This window comes from Eschrichtius robustus, chromosome 11 (assembly GCF_028021215.1).
Source record: "Eschrichtius robustus isolate mEscRob2 chromosome 11, mEscRob2.pri, whole genome shotgun sequence".
In the NCBI taxonomy this organism is placed as follows: Eukaryota; Metazoa; Chordata; class Mammalia; order Artiodactyla; family Eschrichtiidae; genus Eschrichtius; species Eschrichtius robustus.
The window spans coordinates 63,085,894-63,103,898 of NC_090834.1; the positions used below are offsets into that span (position 1 = coordinate 63,085,894).

General features: G+C 48.2%; 2 protein-coding genes across 5 annotated transcripts in view; one reads left to right on the forward strand and one right to left on the reverse strand.

Annotated features, from left to right (window-relative positions):
- The window catches only part of ANAPC15 (anaphase promoting complex subunit 15), a 70,222-nt gene extending 54,899 nt beyond the window's left edge, over window positions 1-15,323 (forward strand). Inside the window, exons 3-7 of one of the 4 annotated variants that reach the window (XM_068556531.1) lie at window positions 12,161-12,233; window positions 13,634-13,763; window positions 14,282-14,341; window positions 14,665-14,802; window positions 14,957-15,323. In XM_068556531.1, coding sequence (XP_068412632.1) covers window positions 12,161-12,233; window positions 13,634-13,763; window positions 14,282-14,341; window positions 14,665-14,802; window positions 14,957-15,016 — 461 coding nt within the window. In that variant the 3' untranslated portion in view covers window positions 15,017-15,323. Of the gene's footprint in view, window positions 1-12,160; window positions 12,234-13,479; window positions 13,497-13,633; window positions 13,764-14,281; window positions 14,342-14,664; window positions 14,803-14,956 lie in introns of those variants that run through there. The other 3 variants (XM_068556532.1, XM_068556534.1, XM_068556533.1) reach the window with 3 other exon arrangements.
- Window positions 15,324-15,325: 2 nt separating this feature from the next.
- LOC137772552 (leucine-rich repeat-containing protein 51) overlaps window positions 15,326-18,005 on the reverse strand; it is a 28,390-nt gene continuing 25,710 nt past the window's right edge. Inside the window, exons 8-9 of the mRNA XM_068556525.1 lie at window positions 16,799-16,995; window positions 15,326-16,305 (exon numbers count right to left, since the gene is read on the reverse strand). Coding sequence (XP_068412626.1) covers window positions 15,985-16,305; window positions 16,799-16,995 — 518 coding nt within the window. The 3' untranslated portion in view covers window positions 15,326-15,984. The remainder of the gene's footprint in view (window positions 16,306-16,798; window positions 16,996-18,005) is intronic.

Here is an 18,005-nt window from a genome sequence, read left to right on the forward strand (position 1 = left end):
TGGCTTCTCCTGTTGCGGAGCACGGGCTCTAGGCACGCGGGCTTCAGTAGTTGTGGCTCACAGGCTCAGCAGTTGTGGCTCGCGGGCTCTAGAGCGCAGGCTTAGTAGCTGTGGCGCACGGGCTTAGTTGCTCTGCGGCATGTGGGATCTTCCTGGACCAGGGCTCGAACCCGTGTCCCCTGCATTGGCAGGCGGATTCTTAACTACTGCACCACCAGGGAAGCCCTACCATTCCACTTTCTGTCTCTATGAATTTGACTTCTCTAGGGATCTCATATAAGTGGAGTCATACAGTCTTTGTCCTTTTGTGACTGGCTTATTTCACTTGGCATCATGTCCTCGAGGTTCATTCATGCTGTGTTCTCAACAGCTTTTAAGGTAAAAACTGGTATAAAGGTTGTTAAAACTATACATAAGGACTGAGGGAGCAGAGCAAAGGTGAGGCTGTGAGAATGTGGTCAGCAGGAGGGGCCTTTGCTCTGTGCTTTCTCACAACAAACAAGGAGCAGCCCTAAGACTGCACCCCACCCCCACAGAGCACCCCTGAAGGTTCATTTCTCCCCAACCTCCACTGAAAGCCTGCTGGACTTCCCTGGTGGTGCAGTGGTTAAGAATCTGCCTGCCAATGCAGGGGACACGGGTTCGAGCCCTGGTCCAGGAAGATCCCACATGCCGCGGAGGAACTAAGCCCGTGCACCACAACTACTGAGCCTGCGCTCTAGAGCCCACAAGTCACAACTACTGAGCCCACGTGCCACAACTACTGAAGCCCGTGTGCCTGGAACTCGTGCTCCGCAACAAGAGAAGCCTCCACAGTGAGAAGCCCTTGCATCTCAACAAAGAGTAGCTCCCTGCTCGCCGCAACTAGAGAAAGCCCATGCGCAGCAATGAAGACCCAATGCAGCCAAAAATAAAGTTAAATAAATAAATAAATAAATAAAAGAAAGCCTGCTGACGTCTCTGGGTCTCTCTGCCTGGGTCTGTCCAAGTGTGTATGACAGTGTGATTCAGTGTCTGTCTAGGCGTGAGGACATAGGCATTGCCTGTGTATTAGTTTTCTATTGGTGCTACAACAAATTACCACAAATTTTGTGGCTTAAAACACATGTGTATTATCTTATAGTTCTATAAGTTAAAGTCCAACTTGGGTCTCACTGGGCTACCATCAAGGTGTCAGCAGGGCTGTATTCCTGTTATCAAGTCCAAGCCCATACTGCTCGCTGCACGACAGGCCAATAAATGGAGAGGTGAGTTGTTGGGGCAAGGAATAGTGACTTTATTTGGAAAGCCAGCAGACTGAGAAGATGGTGGACTAGTGTCCCAAAGAACCATCTTACCTGAGTTAGAATTCAGGCTTCTCTTATACTAAAAGGGGAGGAGGTGTGGCTGGTTGTTGCACACTTCTTGGTTCAGGAATCCTTTGTTCTTACAGCTGTCCAAATCCTGGTCACATGCTGCTGTAAGCTTCCAACAAGACAATTGTTATTGTCTGTTCTGCAACTTCTTATCTCTAAAAGTGTTGTACCTTTAAAGGTCAGACCCTTGAGAATGGGCTGTCCTGTATATTTCAGGCTCTAGGCGAAATTCTTTTAGTGATTAATTTACAGCAAAAGCAATGGAATACAAAGGTTAAAGTAAAAGAAACAGATCCAAAGATTTGTTCTTCCTTATTACATTTCCTTTCTAGAGGCTCTAGACTGAAGATTACCTTACCTTTTCCAGCTTCTAGAGGCTGCCTGCATTCCTTGGCTCATGGTCCCTTCTTCCATCTCCAAAGTTAGCAGCATAACATCTCCCTGTCTCTTCTTCCTTTCTCACATTGTTTTGTTTTGTTTTCTGACCAAAGCTCTTGGGAAAGATTCTCTAATTTTAAGGATTCGTGTAAATAGATTGGGCCCACCTGATAACCTGGGCTACCCTCCCCATTTTAAGGTCCTTAAACTTAATCACATCTGCAAAGTCCCTTTTGCCATGTAAGATAACATGTTCACAGGTTCTGGGACTAGGATGTGGACATCTTTTGGGGGCCTTTATTCTGCCTAGCACCCTTGTGTGTGCTGGGAGTGTTCAATGGTGACTGTATGTATATGTTTGTGTAGGTTTGTGTCCCCTCGGCCTTTGCCTCCCATACAGAGGGCCTCTCTTCCCACTTTTTGTTTGTTTTTGCTTTGATCAGAGTGAGGAAGCCTTAGCTACAGTAAGCAAATATATGCAAATCCACCGTGCAAGTAGAGGCCTAGCTGGAGCACTGTTACTGAGCAAGTTCCTGTACCCCTGTCAGGGAAAGTCCCTCCAAGATCCCGGGAGGGAAATGAGCTCTGGCAGTTGCTGAGGATTCAGAGAAGGGGCTGCCTCTCTGGTCGGGATCGACCTGCCATGGGCACAGACTGGTAGGCAGGCTTAGCTAAAATTGCTACTGAACGGAAGTTCCTCTGCCTGAAGCACAGTGAGGCCAAACAATACTGAAATGTTGGAGTTCGGAGCAGAGAAAGTTTTTATTGCAGGGCCATGCAAGGAGAATGGGTGGGTCATGCCCCCAAAAACCCTGAACTCCCCAAAGGTTTTCAGCAAGACATTTTTATTTTATTTATTTATTTATTTATTTATTTAGCAAGGCGTGTTTAAAGGCAAGGTGAGGGAGAGGCGTGGTTGGTTGTTGCAGACTTCTTGGCATAGGAATCCTTTGTTCTTGCAGCTGTCTATGTAGGTCAGATCATCATGTTTCTGTAAAGCTCCAACAAGACAAATGTTATGCTCTGTTCTGCAACTTTTCATTTGTCTGTGAATGGAAGAGTGTTATACCCTTAAAGGTCAGAGCCTTGAGAATCGCCTATCCTGTATATATCAGGCTATAGACAACATTCTTTTTTTTTTTTTTTTAATTTATTTTTTTGGCTGCATTGGATCTTCATTGCTGCGCGCAGGCTTTCTCTAGTTGCAGCGAGCAGGGGCTACTCTTCATTGTGGTGCGCGGGCTTCTCATTGCGGTTGTGGAGCATGGGCTCTCGAGCATGTGAGCTTCAGTAGATGCGGTGCATGTGCTCAGTAGTTGCGGCACACGGGCTCTAGAGCGCAGGCTCAGTAGTTGTGGCGCACAGGCTTAGTTGCCCTGTGGCATGTGGGATCTTCCGGACCAGGGATCGAACAGGTGTCCTCTGCATTGGCAGGCAGATTCTTAACCATTGTGCCACCAGGGCAGTCCCCAACATTCTTTTTTTTGTTGTATTCCTTTTTGTTTTGTTTTGGTTTTGTTTTGTTTTTTTAATTGAGGTATAATTGGCATATAACATTTGTACCAGGTGTACAACATAATGATTCAGTATTTGTATTTATTGTAAAATGATCACCACAATAAATCTAGTCAACTTCCATCACCAAACATACACATTTTTTTTCTTGTGATGAGAACATTAAGGTCTACTTTTAAAAACAACTTTCAAATATACAATACAGTATTTTTTTAAAAATTTATTTATCTTATTTATTTTTGGCTGCATCGGGTCTTTGTTGCTGCGCGTGGGCTTTCTCTAATTGTGGCGAGCGGGGGCTACTCTTCGTTGCAGTGCACGGGCTTCTCATTGCAGTGGCTTCTCTTGTTGTGGAGCATGGGCTCTAGGCACGCGGACTTCCGTAGTTGTGGCACATGGGCTCAGTAGTTGTGGCTTGCTGGCTCTAGAGCGTGGGCTCAGTAGTAGTGGCGCACGGGCTTAGCTGCTCCGCGGCACTTGGGATCTTTCCGGACCAAGGCTCGAACCCATGTCCCCTTCATTGGCAGGCGGATTCTTAACCACTGCGCCACCAGGAAGTCCCCAATACAGTATTATTAACTGTAGTCACTATGTAATGCTGTAAATACATTACATCCTCATGATTTGTTTATCTTATAAGTGGAAGTTTGTACCTTTTGACCATCTTCACCCATTTTACTCACCCCTCACCCCCTGCCTCTGACTACCACCATTCTGTTCTTTCTATCTGTGAGTTCAGGTTTTTTCTTTTTTTTTTTTTTTTGGCTGCACTGCATGGCTTGTGGGAGCTTAGTCTTTTTTTTTTTTTAATTTCTTTTTAGATTTTACATATACTCTCACCTTTTATTTATTTTTATTTTTTATTTTAATTTTATTGGAGTATACTTGATTTACAGTGTTCTGTTAGTTTCTGCTGTACAGTAAAGTGATTCAGTTATACATATACATATATTTATTCTTTTTTAGATTCTTTTCTTATATAGGTTATCACAGAATATTGAATAGAGTTCCCTGTGCTACGTAGTAGGTACTTGTTGGTTATCTGTCTTATACATAGTAGTGTGTGTATGTTCATCCCAAGGTCCTCCACGCCACATTTCTCCTTTGGTAACCATAAATTTGTTTTCAATATCTGTAAGTCTGTTTCTGTTTTGTAAATAAGTTCATTTGTATCATTTTAAAAATTAGATTCCACATATGAGTAATATCATATGATATTTGTCTTTCTCTGCCTGACTTACTTCACTTAGTATGGTCATCTCTAGGTCCATCCATGTTGCTGCAAATGGCATTATTTCATTCTTTTTGATGGCTGAGTAATATTCCATTGTATATATGTACCACATCTTCTTTATCCATTCCTCTGTTGATGGACATTTAGGTTGCTTCCATGTCTTGGCTATTGTAAATAGTGCTGCTGTGAACATTGGGGTGCATGTATCTTTTCAGATTATGGTTATCTCCGGATATATGCCCAGGAGTGGGATTGCTGGATCATATGGTAGTTCTATCTTTAGTTTTTTAAGGAATCTCCATACTGTTCTCCATAGTGGTTTACCAATTTACATTCCCACCAACAGTGTAGGAGGGTTCCCTTTTCTCCACACCTTCTCCAGTATTTATTGTTTGTAGACTTTTTGATAATGGCCATTCTGACTGGTATGCAGTGATACCTCATTATAGTTTTGATTTGCATTTCTCTGATAATTAGTGATGTTGAGCATCTTTTCATGTGATTTTTGGCCATCTGTAGTCTTTGGAGAAATGTCTATTTAGATCTTCTGCCCATTTTTTGAGTGTGTTGTTTGTCTTTTTGACATAGAGCTGCATGAGCTGTTTGTATATTTTAGAGATTAAGCCCTTGTCGGTTGCTTCATTTGCAAATATTTTTCTCCCATTCTGTGGGTTGTCTTTTCATTTTGTTTATGGTTTCTGTTGCTGTGCAGAAGCTTTTAAGTTTAATTAGATCCATTTGTTTATTTTTGTTTTTATTTTCATTACTCTAGGAGGTGGATCAAAAAAGATGTTGCTGCTATTTATGTCAGAGTGTTCTCTCTCTGTTTTCCTCTAAGAGTTTTATAGTGTACAGCCTTACATTTAGGTCTTTGATCCATTTTGAGTTTATTTTTGTGTATGGTGTTAGAGAATGTTCTAATTTCATTCTTTTACATGTGGCTGTCAAGTTTTCCCGGCACCACTTGTTGAAAAGACTGTCTTTTCTCCATTGTATATTTAAGGCAACATTCTTAAGGCAAAGCAAAAGCAATAGAATAAAAGGTTAAAGTAAAAGAAGCAGATCAAATATGGAGTCAGGTTTATTCTTCCCTGTTACAGCACCCCTCCTGGGGCTGGCTCTCTAGGGATTTGGAAGAGAATCCACAGTAATCACTTATAACTCATGCAGCCATCCTAAACTCAGAGTCAGGCCCAGGAGAGACTTCAATGACTGTTTGCTAACCAGAAAATAAATGAGGTGTTGAGTTGAAATGTGCTATGTAATTTACGAGGCCCATAAAGTAGAAACAAAATAATACACCAAGAACAGAAGGTTTTTTTTGTTTTTTGTTTTTCCTTTTGGTTTTTTTCGGAGTATCAGGGAAACTGCAGATATGGATACAACTTGCTGAAATCTCTCCAACTGAGCATCAGGATGGGAGGTGCATTGAAGGACTACAATGATGACTGATAGTGAACTTTAAACCCACCGCATGGGGAATTCCCTGGTGGTGCAGTGGTTAGGACTCCATGCGTCCACTGCAGGGGGCCCCAGGTTCTATCCCTGACTGGGGAACTAGAATGCCACAAGCAGTGCAGTGGTGAGACCAAAAAAAAAAAAAATCCACTACATGTTACATATGGACACCCCCCCCCCTTCCACATACACACAATTTGCACATGCCACCCACGAAGAGACAGGAAAAGCAGTCAGGCCTGCCTGAGCAGAAAACTCCTGAAACTTACATAGAAACTTACACACACTTTCCACCAATCATTTCCAAGCCCCCCCCTCCCCCCCACTTCCTGCTTCCAAGATAAATATCCCACTCAAAAACCCAGGAGCAGACACATCTGAACAGTGCCTCCTGTCTCGTAATTTGGCTGCGATAAAGTCTTTGCGCTCTGAAAACAACCGTTGCCTGCTATTTGGTCTTTCCGTTGTGCAGCAGGCAATCAGCCCATTTGCTCCGTTACAATGACCCTGAGGTAGAGGAATCTTGTACCCCAAGCAAAGGTGTACTCCCTCAGCCAGCCCACCCAGTGGGGCTCTCCAGCTCCCCACAGCATCTCCTCCACACGCCTGCCATGCTCTCCTGCCAAGCAGTCTCCTCATTCACCACACACCCCAGTGCCTGCTCAGGGAGTCCCCTCCCACCAGGAAGGTTTCTTCTTTTCTCCTTTCTCACTCTCTAACTCTGAAGCATGGTTCAAGGTACAGCTGAAGTCTCTCCTGCTCAAGGAAGCCCTTCTCAGTGTCTCCTCGTCCTCCTCCAAGGGTATGTGTCATCCTTTGAGGACAGGGTATAACAGAGAATAACAAACCTGACTCCATATTGAATCTATTCCTTTAGCACTGACCTTTGTGCTGTTGCCTGTGCTGAGTTATGCTGGCTTTGCCCCTTTTGTAGAAGAATGTTGCCTATAACCTGAAATATACAGGCTAGCCCATTCTCAAGGCTCCGACCCTTTAAAGGTGTCATTCCATTCATGTAGAGACTAAAAGGTGCAGAACAGAGGATAACATTTGTCTTGTTGAAGTTTTATGGGAATACTGTGACCACACCTACACGGACAGCTGCAAGAACAAAGGATTCCTACACCAAGCCACACCCCCTCCCCTTTTAGTATAAAAGAAGCCTGAATTCTAACTCAGGTAAGATGGTTCTTTGGGACACTAGTCCACCATCTTCTCGGTCTGCTGGCTTTCCAAATAAAGTCACTATTCCTTATCTCAACAACTCATTTCTCGATTTATTGGCCTGTCATGCAGTGAGCGGTGCAAGCTTGGACTTGGTAACAAGGGCACCATTTTTTCATCCTGTCTCCTCTCATTGTGCCCATCACCAGGATGGCCACAAGGAGGCCCGCAAGCATGGCCATGCCCCAGGCGCACCACACTTTCAGGCCTTAGTGCTTTTGCTCATGCAGCCCCCTCTTGTCTAGACTGTCCTTTCCTGTGACTTCTCCTCCTTCAAAGTCTCATCTCCCTGAGGATGCCTCCCCACCTCCACACCCACATGTTACCCTTCTCTGCTCACTGCCCCCACTCTTCTCAGAATCTGTCTCTAGTGTAGCAGTTGTCACACGAACACACGTCTAATGGATTCAGTTCCATTAGATTGAAGGGAAGAAAAGCCCATCTTTTATAAACATTTCTTGAGTGGCTACTCTGTGCCAGGCACTGTGCTGTGTGCTAAGGAAATAGACATGAATCAGAGACCTGCCCTCAAGGGCCTAATGATTTGCTTGATGCCTCCCAACCTAGACTGGGGGCTTCCAGGGGATGAGGACTCAGATCTGACTCCTCTGTGGGTCCCCCATCACCAAGCACAGACTGGCTCATAAGAAAGCTTTGTGGAGCGAATGCAAGATTGACCTTCCTGAGTTGTAGCTTCAACTCGGACAAGCGACTTCACCTTCCAGAGCCTCACATTCCTCACAGGCTAACTGGGAGCAGGATTTCCAGGACTGGGGTGAGGATAAGAGGAAATGACAAGTGTGAGAGCTCTTTGGAGACCAAATATCCTTAGGTATACATAAGAGATGGTGACTGACATTTCCTTCTGTCCCCTACCAGGGCCAGCCATACTCCTCAAGGACCATGGAAGCAGCCCTTACTAGCATTGAATTCACATCACTCAGGTCTAAACCTTCCTGGATCCTGGAGAAGTCTCTGCACAGAGCCATGGACTTCTCTCTCCAGCCTATGGGCTTTGGATTTATTTCTGACTGTTGGGAAATCCCCATCCCCATCCTGGCTTCTGCTTTCAGCCCAGGCCCTGGCTTGGGTAAAACACATCTCAGGACAGAAAGGGCCAGGTCAGGGAAGTGCCTTCCAGGGATTCACACCAGAGCTGGAGACATGGTTGGGATATTATGTCAGAGAAAATGAAAGCTGGGGGAGGGGGAGGGACCTGCCTCGGGTCTCCAGAAAGTCAGTAATAGAGCCAAGGTAAGTCCCAGGATGCCTGGCTCTCATCGCATCCACTCTATCTCAGGACCACCAAAGCCCTACCCCATCAGAGTCCCCCTAACGTTCCTTCTCATCTCTCTGTCTACCCCGAGACACTTAGTTCTGCCCAAAAAGATTCTCAGTGTTCTCCAAATACATCATCTGGTTTTAACTCCGTGCCTTTGCATGCAATACGCCTTTTTGTGCATCCCCTTCTCCCACTTGTCTACTAGGTAAACCCCTACTCATCCTTCAAGGCCCGTTCAAATGTTTCCTTCCTTCAAACAAAGTCTAAACTCAGTTTATCCAGAATCCATTCATCTCTCTTTCCTCTGTGTTCTTATAACACTCTCTGTATACACTGATTTTAATATTTACTACCCTCTTCTATAATTGTCTGTAACTGTCTTAGTCCTCACTAGACTGTATTTTCCTCTAGGATAGGGATTATTTCTGCTACATCTCTCTGTCCCCAGGGCCTATCAAGGTGTCTGGCACTCAACTGGCACTCAATAAATGCCGACCAAACAGTGGAACAGATGAAGGAATATGAGGCAAATTTTTAACCTTTTTAGTTTTTATATTTTTAAGGAATATGAGTCTTTATTTATTTATTTGGCCATTCCATGCAGCTTGCAGGATCTTAGTTCCCCAACCAGGGATTGAACCCATGCCCTCGGCAGTGAACGCCTGGAGTCCTACTACTGGACTGCCAGGAAATTCCCTCAGAGTCTTAGTTTATCATCCTTGAAATGAAAGGAAAAACAAGTCAAGCACTTGGCAAGGATAAATGGTGGATAATGAATGTGGCACCATCACTGACTCAGTTGCCTGAGCCAAAAATAGGGTATCACCCCAAATTTCCACTTCTCCCTCTTCCTTTTCCCCTTCCCCCGTCACCATGGCTTGTTTTTTTTTTTTTTAATTTATTTATTTTATTTATTTTATTTTTGGCTGTGTTGGGTCTTCGTTGCTGCGCTCAGGCTTTTCTCTAGTTGCGGTGAGCGGGGGCTACACTTCGTTGCGGTGCGTGGGCTTCTCATTGCAGTGGCTTCTCTTGTCGCGGAGCACAGGCCCTAGGCGCGCGGGCTTCAGTAGTTGCGGCATGAGGGCTCAGTAGTTGTGGCTTGCGGGCTCTAGAGCGCAGGCTCAGTAGTTGTGGCACACGGACTTAGTTGCTCTGCAGCATGTGGGATCTTCCCGGACCAGGGCTCGAACCCGTGTCCCCTGCATCGGCAGGCAGATTCTTAACCTCTGCACCACCAGGGAAGCTCACCATGGCTTGTTGAACCTGGCTGAGGATATAGGTAAGAAACTCTAGGTTACTGGGGGATTTCCATCAGGCCAGAGCTGTCAGGAAGGATGGAGGCAAAGGATGCCGGACGTGTAGGGATCCTGTAACTAAAAGAACCAGAGGGGGTGACTGATGGGGACACTGAAGGAGCAGATAAGGGATCGAGAAGGGAGAGGTCAAGGGTGGGTTCTGGGGACTTAGAAACCACTCAGTCTCTGCCCTCAAGGAGCTCATGGTCTGCTGAGGAAACAAATAGAAACAGTTTTATACAGAACTCCACTGTAGTGCAGCACTACCTCCTTCCTGATACCCCTTCTTCACTTGGCTTCCAGGATACCACCCAATTTACGTGGCTTTCTGCTTATCTTTTTGGTCCTCCTTCTCAGTTTAGTTTTCTGCTTCTCCTAGTTTCCTCAAATTCTGAATTTTGAAGGAAACGATTTCCCATCTACACTCACTCCTTTGGTGGGCTCATCCACTCTCATGGCTTTAAACACCATCCATGTGCTGATGACTCTCAAACTGATATTTCCAGTCTTGATCTCTCCCTTGACCTTCAGACCTATATGCCCTCCTGCTCCCTCAACATCCCTACTCTAATGGACATCTCAAAGTCAACACACTCAAAAATGAGCTCCAGATATTTCCCCCCAAAACCAGCACCTCCCTTGTCTTTCCAACTGGTCTCCCTGCTTCTGCCACTGTCCCCACTGAATTTTTCTTCATAAAACAGCCAGAGTAACTCTGTTAAAATCTAAATCAGATTGTGTGGATCCTCTGCTCATAACCCTTCACGGGATCCTCAACATGGGGTAAAACCGCAGTCCTTATTGTGATCTGCGAAGCTGTACTTTCTGGCTCCTATCTCTATCCTCATCTTCTCCCATTCTCCCCATAGAACACTATGCTCCAGCCATTCCAGGCCCTTTGCACTTGTTCTTTCCTTGATGCTCTTCCCTAAATATCAGAATAGTGCCCCCTTTCTTTTTTCTTCAGATCTTTTACTCAAAGGTCACCTTCCCAGTAAGGTCTTCCTTGCCCCCCTAAGTGAAAGGAAACATCTCCCCTATCAACGTTTTATTCCCACTTCTCTGACTTATTTTTCCTCCTTAATATTTACTGCAGTCTTAAAACTATATATTTTATTTACCTATCTTCTTTATTTATCTCTCTTATTAAAATGGAAGCACCATGAGTCTCCTCATGATTTTTTTTTGGTCTGTTTTGTTCACTATTGTGTATCCATTACTTAGAATAGTGGCAGGCATATGTAAGGTACTCAGTAGATATTGCTTGAATGAATGAAAGAAAAAGGTGGACATTTCCAAGGGGCAAATTTTACTCTTTAATGAAAAACTTTATAACAACCAGAGCTGCTTGGCAACAATGACAGTCATATGCACAGTACACTACCTCTTAAATATGTTATCTCATCAAATCCTCACATCAGTCCAAGATTCGAAGAAGGCTGGGCAGAGATTATGATGCTGGTTGAAAAGGAAACTGAGTCCAGACATGGAAAAGGGATTTGTTAAAGGTCACACATTTGGTCAGGGCAGGAGTGGAACTATCTATGGATGACTGCTAGCCTTGAAAGGGGCTGGTGAGTGATGGGGCTCAATGGGGGTTGGGTTTGAAGGACTTCCGTTGCCAGAAGGCATAAGAATCTCTGAAAGGGAAGCTGAGTCAGAGGTTAGTAAAACGGAGGCATCAGCAAAGGACTGGGAGAGAGATGACAAGGCTGACAGCTAAGCGGATTTAGCCCAGTCCGGGAGAGGGCAGCTGAATTTCCCAGCAGCAGAATGCTGCGCCTGAGATTGAGTAATCACTTAAGCCCTTACAAAATCTGGAATGCAGAACTGGAAAGGCAGTCTTAAGAGACCAGTGAGTCCACTGCAGGTGTACAGAGTCTGGCTTCCCCACTGGACTGTGAGGTCTTTGAGGACAGGGACCATGTTCCTAGATTTAGCCCCAGCTTCTAGCAGGGCCTGGAATATGGAATATAGTAGGGACTCAAATATTTCTGTCGAAGAAATACATAAATGAATGTATGCGCCCAAACGGGAAACTGAGGGGGGAGACAAGACAAACAGGAGGGGCGAGGCGTAAAATCACCCAGCGATTCTAGGGTAGAAGCCGACTAATTTTCCTGGGACGCAGCAGGACAAACAGTTCTAGTAGTAACGCTGCTTGCCGCCAGGTGTTGAATTCAACACGGATTGGCAAGCAAATACCGCCTGGGGACAGAAAGGCGGGGCTCAATGGGGCCGTTGGGGCGGGTCCAGGCTGGAGAGACCGATTGGCTGAGACTCAAGGCGGGGCCAATAGAGCAGGCGCGCCAAATTTCCACCCAACACGTGACTAACGTGTGTAACGTCACTTCCAGTCCGGTGGGCGGGAGCGGGAAACAAAAGAAGACCAAGGACGCATGCGTTTTGTGTGTCCCAGGTTTTGGTGGGTTCTTCCGCTCAGGCAGAGGGAAGTGCTTCCGGGTCGCCGCCGCCTGCCGCCTCCCGGCGCGGTAAGTACATAAGACAGGCTGCTGTTGCTGTCTCTTTGCCCATTCTTTCCTCTCGTCCCCAGAGAAACCTCATTCCCTTGACCCGCCTCCTCAGGAGCTGCCTGTTCACACTCCCTTAAACATTAAAAGGGTTCCAGCTCATTGGCCGCTTCCTCGAAACTAAGCCCCACCCCGTCGCACAAGATCCGTCACTCATTGGTGTCACTTCCTGTCACCCAGCAGTTCTTCCAGTTAATTGGCCTTATCCAGGCCCCGCTCCTTTCTCGGTTAGCAACCCCAAATACCTGCCCGAATCCCGCCCATGCCTTCTTCCTGTTGGTCAACTCCACGGTCATTATCATAATAAGCCGAGAATGGGCGGTGGCTTTGCGGTGAGGGGTTGGGCTTTCGGAGCCGCAGGCTCTGGCCCTTCAGTGCTTATGGGACTTGAGAGAGGGTTCTGTTGTGCCTCTTAAACGCGCTGGGCAGCTGAGCTCCACGGAAGAGCAGCGGCTGGCCCCGGATTGGTTAAGTGCGTTAGGGCAAGAGCAGAATTAGACGTAGATTCTTTTCTCCTGCTCACCTCTAGTGCCCGGCCTGGATCTCTTCCCCGCGAGAGTTCTTTGCCCAACTCAACCGTGGCACCTAGAGCCTAGTTGTTGCCTGTCGCTGGGCCTCAGTTTTCCTGTGAGCTGAAAGGTTTTAATTCAGATTCTCTGGGACCTTCCTGTTCAGCTCCCTCAGCTGCTGAATCTGAGCTGAATACTTGTTCTCTTACATGTTAGTTCATGTAGTCTTTCATCTGCTCATGCATTTACTCATACCTTTAGAATGTCTTACTGAGCCATACTTGCACGTGATAACACCTCCCCTCCCTGCCCCCTAGTTTGGCTGTGGTTCATTATAGAGGTGGTTAGGGTCCAAAATTTCTGACACTGGGTGGGTATGGTGTGGGCGGCACGGAGGAGCAGAAAGTAGGTCTCAGTGTTTGGAGGAGGTAGAGAGAGTTTCAGTAGAGTCCTGCTGTCTTTAATTTTGTAAGGCTAGTCTGCATTCTGGTTTCCTCTCTCTACATTTGGCTTCCATTCTCTTCCCTCCTTGAACAGCTTACAAACAGCTTTACTTATCCATAAAGTAAATTACTTAATTATCAGAATAACTATGAGGGTGGCATAATTGTTATTGTCCCCATTTTACAGATGAGAAAACTGAGGCTCAGTGAGGTTAAGTGACTTGGCCAAGGTCAAACAGCTAGTAAGCAGTGGAGCCAGGACTCAAACCCAGGTCTGTCTGATTCTCACAGGGAAGGGGTACTTTCCTGCTACCTTCCACACCACCCAATCCCCAAATCAAAATGTAACCAACTAAAAACTAAAACCAAACACATCTGAGAGCTGGATTCACCTGACGCTTTTCCTCAGTCTAGGAGCCATGTCCACCTTGTTTCCCTCACTCTTCCCCCGTGTGACTGAGACACTGTGGTTTAATCTGGATCGACCCTGTGTGGAGGAGACAGAGCTGCAGCAGCAAGAACAGCAGCATCAGGCCTGGGTGAGTGAGGACGTAGCACAGCGGCAGAGCTTCAGTCAGGTGCCCCGCCCCCCTTCACTGGTGCTGACCCAGCCCTACTCTGGAGACTTGCCCTGGGGGAGCTTTTTGTCCTGAGCTGGGGGCCTAGGTTCTCACCTTTGTGTTAAGCTAATTTGCCTGGGGACCGTGGGAGCTCTAGGCCAGACTGGAGCCCAGGCTCTTTTCCCTAAAGCATAGGAAATAGTAATTTTGACTGTTTATTGAGGATCTAGCAGATGTCATGTTCTAGGCTGATAGTCTCACTTCATCCTCACCATAATTTTATGAGGAAACCAAGGACTAGAGAGTTTACATAGTTGGATCAAGTTCATAAGTAAGTGGCAGATGACAGGAGAGAAAGGGATTGAATCTTCCTGAGAGCTGGAAGGAAGCTTCTCCTTCACACTTGGGGGTCTTCCTGGGGGCAGGGCAGGTGAGTGCCATGCCCCTGACTGCCCTGCTTGGGCCCTGGCCTTGCTCTTCTCCCCCTGTGGCCACAGCTCCAGAGCATTGCAGAGAAAGACAACAACCTGGTACCTATTGGCAAGCCGGCCTCAGAGGTGAGTGGCTCCAGCAGGTGGGGCCTCTGTGGGGCCCAGGTGGGCCAAGGCTCTGCTCTAATTCTGAAGGTCTGGCCTCTGACTCCAGAGCAGTCATGGTCCTCAGTTCTGGATGAAGGACAGAAAAGAGGAGGTAGAGGGGGTGGGCACTGGGCTCAGCACTAAGGTCCTGCAGAACGTGCACCAGCCTGCTAGATTAAACTGGGACAGGACTGGGGAATGGAGCTCATTCGTTGTCCCCAGAGAGAGGCTCCAAGTGGGCCAGTCCTTGAACTGGCCCAGGCAGACCTGTAGAAGCTACAGGCTCTTCCCTGCCTCACCAGCACTATGATGACGAGGAAGAGGAAGATGAAGATGACGACGAGGATAGTGAAGAGGACTCGGAGGATGATGAGGACATGCAGGACATGGATGAGATGAATGACTACAATGAGTCACCTGATGATGGAGAGGTCAATGAGGTACGCAGGGGTGTGGGGGAGGGCCTCTGCTCCTGGGCCCCTACCCCTGACCTCACTGGCAGCCAGCGGGTACAGAAACCCTGGATCCAGCCAGGGGCAGGATCTGGGACTGGGGCTGGCTGGGTGGCTGAGGCCCCTCCCCACCCACACCCAGCCTCCTCTCCAGGTGGACATGGAAGGCAACGAGCAGGATCAGGACCAGTGGATGATCTAGGTAGACAAGGCAGGGTGGTCTCAGGAAGATTCCAGGCCCACCCAACCTATCCTGGACCCCCTGCGGATCCAGCTGATCACCCAACCCCCCCCCCCCACCCCAGTGCCTGAAAGCTCACCCTCAGGCACCTCCTTAGCTGCTGCCAGCACCTGGTATCCTTGGCCCCTCCCAGGCCATCAGTCTGCCCTTGAATCCGCAGGGCCTGAGCCCACCCCACCTTTCTGGCCAGCACCTCACCCCTTGGTTGCCAGATCTAGTCTCTTTCTAACTCTCTTTAATAAAGACACAGGACTGATTTTTTTCCCCACGTCTATTCCCTATTTCTTGGTGGGGCCTAGAGGAGTCCAGCATCTTGTTTTGAGCTTTGGGGAGACGGTTCTCAAGGGACTTCAGGCAAATCTACCTGGCCACGCCGGCTGGGGCTAGGGAAGGCCAGGGTAGCCCTGGCTGTGGGCCCAGGCTCCATTGCCATTTCCTCGGGCCCAGCTTGCACCCAGCCATTCCTGCGGGGCCTCTAACTCAGTGTTTACTGTTTCCTTTGATCCCACCTGGAATGGCATGGGGTGGGGTGGGGGGTGGGAGGCAGGCTTTCTGAGCGCCAGAACTGGGAGGCCCCTGGAGCTCTCCTAGTCAACTTCCTTGGTGTTAGAACAGATTAAATCTCAGAGCAGGGCAGGGACTCCCATGGAGTAACCTAGCAAATCAGTGACAGGGCTGTGTTGTGAGCTGAAGTCTCTTGCCTGTCAGTCCATGACTCTGGACTGGAAGGAGGGGGACCAGTGGGATCAAGCAGCCTGACAGAACTTGAGGCCTCAGGTTAGTGTGGAGACAGAGGTGGGAGGAGAGCCTCCGTAGCCCTGAGCCCAGTACGTGTCAGTCCACAAGCAGGGAGGGGAGGGGATATTCTGAGGTCCTTGCTTGGTTGGGGGGTGGGGGGAGGCAGCAGTAAGTACCCCTGGGCCTGGACCTCAGCCAGGCCCTGCGTAGGTAAGCTGGGCTATGCCGTCCTTGATGGCAGGGAAGTCAGGGAGGCCAGTGTGGTGGAGGCGGCAGCGGTAGCGGCCACAGCTCTTGGCGTACTGCAGGAAGCGGGGTGCACCAGGGAAGAGCACGTGGTCAGCTAACACTGTGGCACCAGCTGGCAGCAGGGCATGGGCCTCCAGCAGTTGCAGGTCCCGCAAGTAACATCGGGGCCTGTGTGCCAGGAGCACCAGGTCAGCCCGATTCATCTGGTACTGGGTTCTTAGGCGCGGGATCACCTCCTCTGATCTACCCACGATGAGCTCCACCTGTGGGGGTGGGAGGAGTTGGAGGTGAGGGTGGGAGGGATTGTTCTCCCACACCAGACCCTACCGGGATCTGGCTTATTTTGTGCCAGGCCCTGGCCTAGGTCTCCATGTGTGTTCTCGTATTTCCTCTGGCCTCAGAACCCAAGAAGTCAGGATCAGCATTGTGATTTTCATTCTGCTAGTGAAGAAGCTGAGATTTAGAGGACAGGTGCTTTGCCCAAGATCACATAGCTAACAAGAGGCAGACTAAGGTTTGGACCCAGATTTGCTGGGCTCCAGAGACTTTCTTCTTAACTGCTTCTTTGTCATCCAGCAGCAAATACATGCCAATGACTTGGAACAGGAGGACAAGAGCTCATACACTCTCCAGGTTCACAGTTCCCTAAGTGGAGCTGTTTCCTTCTCCTAGGTGGGATTCCCCCATGGGGAAACTGGCTAGGGCAGGGCTTGGGGTGGCAGGAAAGAGACCAGGGTTGGGGAGATGGGGGCTGACCGTGCGCTCGTCGAAGCCAGCCAGGCGGATGAGTTTTTCAGCCACTGCTGCTGTGCGTGGATCCCGCTCCACAGTGAGAAGGCAACCCCCAGGGGGCAGGGCACGGGCAATAAGCAGTGTGGAGTACCCGCAGTAGGTGCCCAGCTCCAGTGCACAAGCAGGGGCCTTCTCCTCCACCAGCCGCATCAGGATCTGACCTATGAGGGGAGATGGTTATTGCAGCAGACATGGGAGATGGTTATTGCAGCAGGCATGGGAGATGGATGCAGGGGCCCTCATGGAAAGGGGTCTCAAATGCCCACTTGCCGCTGCAACCCCCAACCAGCGGGAGTCTCATTTCTTTCTTGGATTACAGTCCTAGCAGACCCAGTGGTCTCCCTGTCCCTCTCAGCTTGCCTCCTTCACACCAACCACTAGGAATCTTTCTGACAAATCTGACCCTATTGCTCCCTGGTTCCTATGAACCTAAAGGCCTTTGGGATTGAACATCGGATCCTCAGCCTGACAGTCAGAACTTTCTTGGACCTGACCCTATCCTACCTTTCCAGTTTCAGCTCTCAATTCTTCCCACCACAGCCATCCCGAACAACTGTGCCCAGAGTCAACCATGCTGGCTCATTTTTTCATGCCACATTGAGATATGTGGCTGGCTTTGTCCTCCCCCACCTCTATCCTCAACTACCTGGCCAACTCGAAAGCAATCCCTCTAGGCCCGGTTCAGATGTTGCTTCCTCCAGGAGGGCCCAGGCAGAAACAACCACCAGGTTTCTGAGAGGCCACTGTCCAGGCTCCTGAGAGACCTTTGCTAGACCTTCTAGTTTCATTCTCCCTTGATTTGTTCATTGAATATCTTTCTAACCATTGAATTGGATGAATTTCTTAAATGAGACTCTAAAAATACATGTGCTGACAGCTGGGACTCAGACAAATCCAGCCAGACAGCTACCCTGAATGGGCTGGAGGAGCCTCCATGGTGGGGGAGAAAGACTCAGACACAGATAATTACAAGGTTATGGGTCGTGTGCTGAGGTGGTTATTCCCCTGTATCATGCCCCCTTTGAGGCCAGCCTTTGTGGCTGATTCATCCCTGGCCTCTACCTCCTCCCCCAGCACCTAGCACACACCTGGTACAAAAGAGGTGGTGATAAATTTTAGTGGATGAATGTATAACTTTGCCCAGCCCCCTCATTTCCAGAGGAGAAAAAAG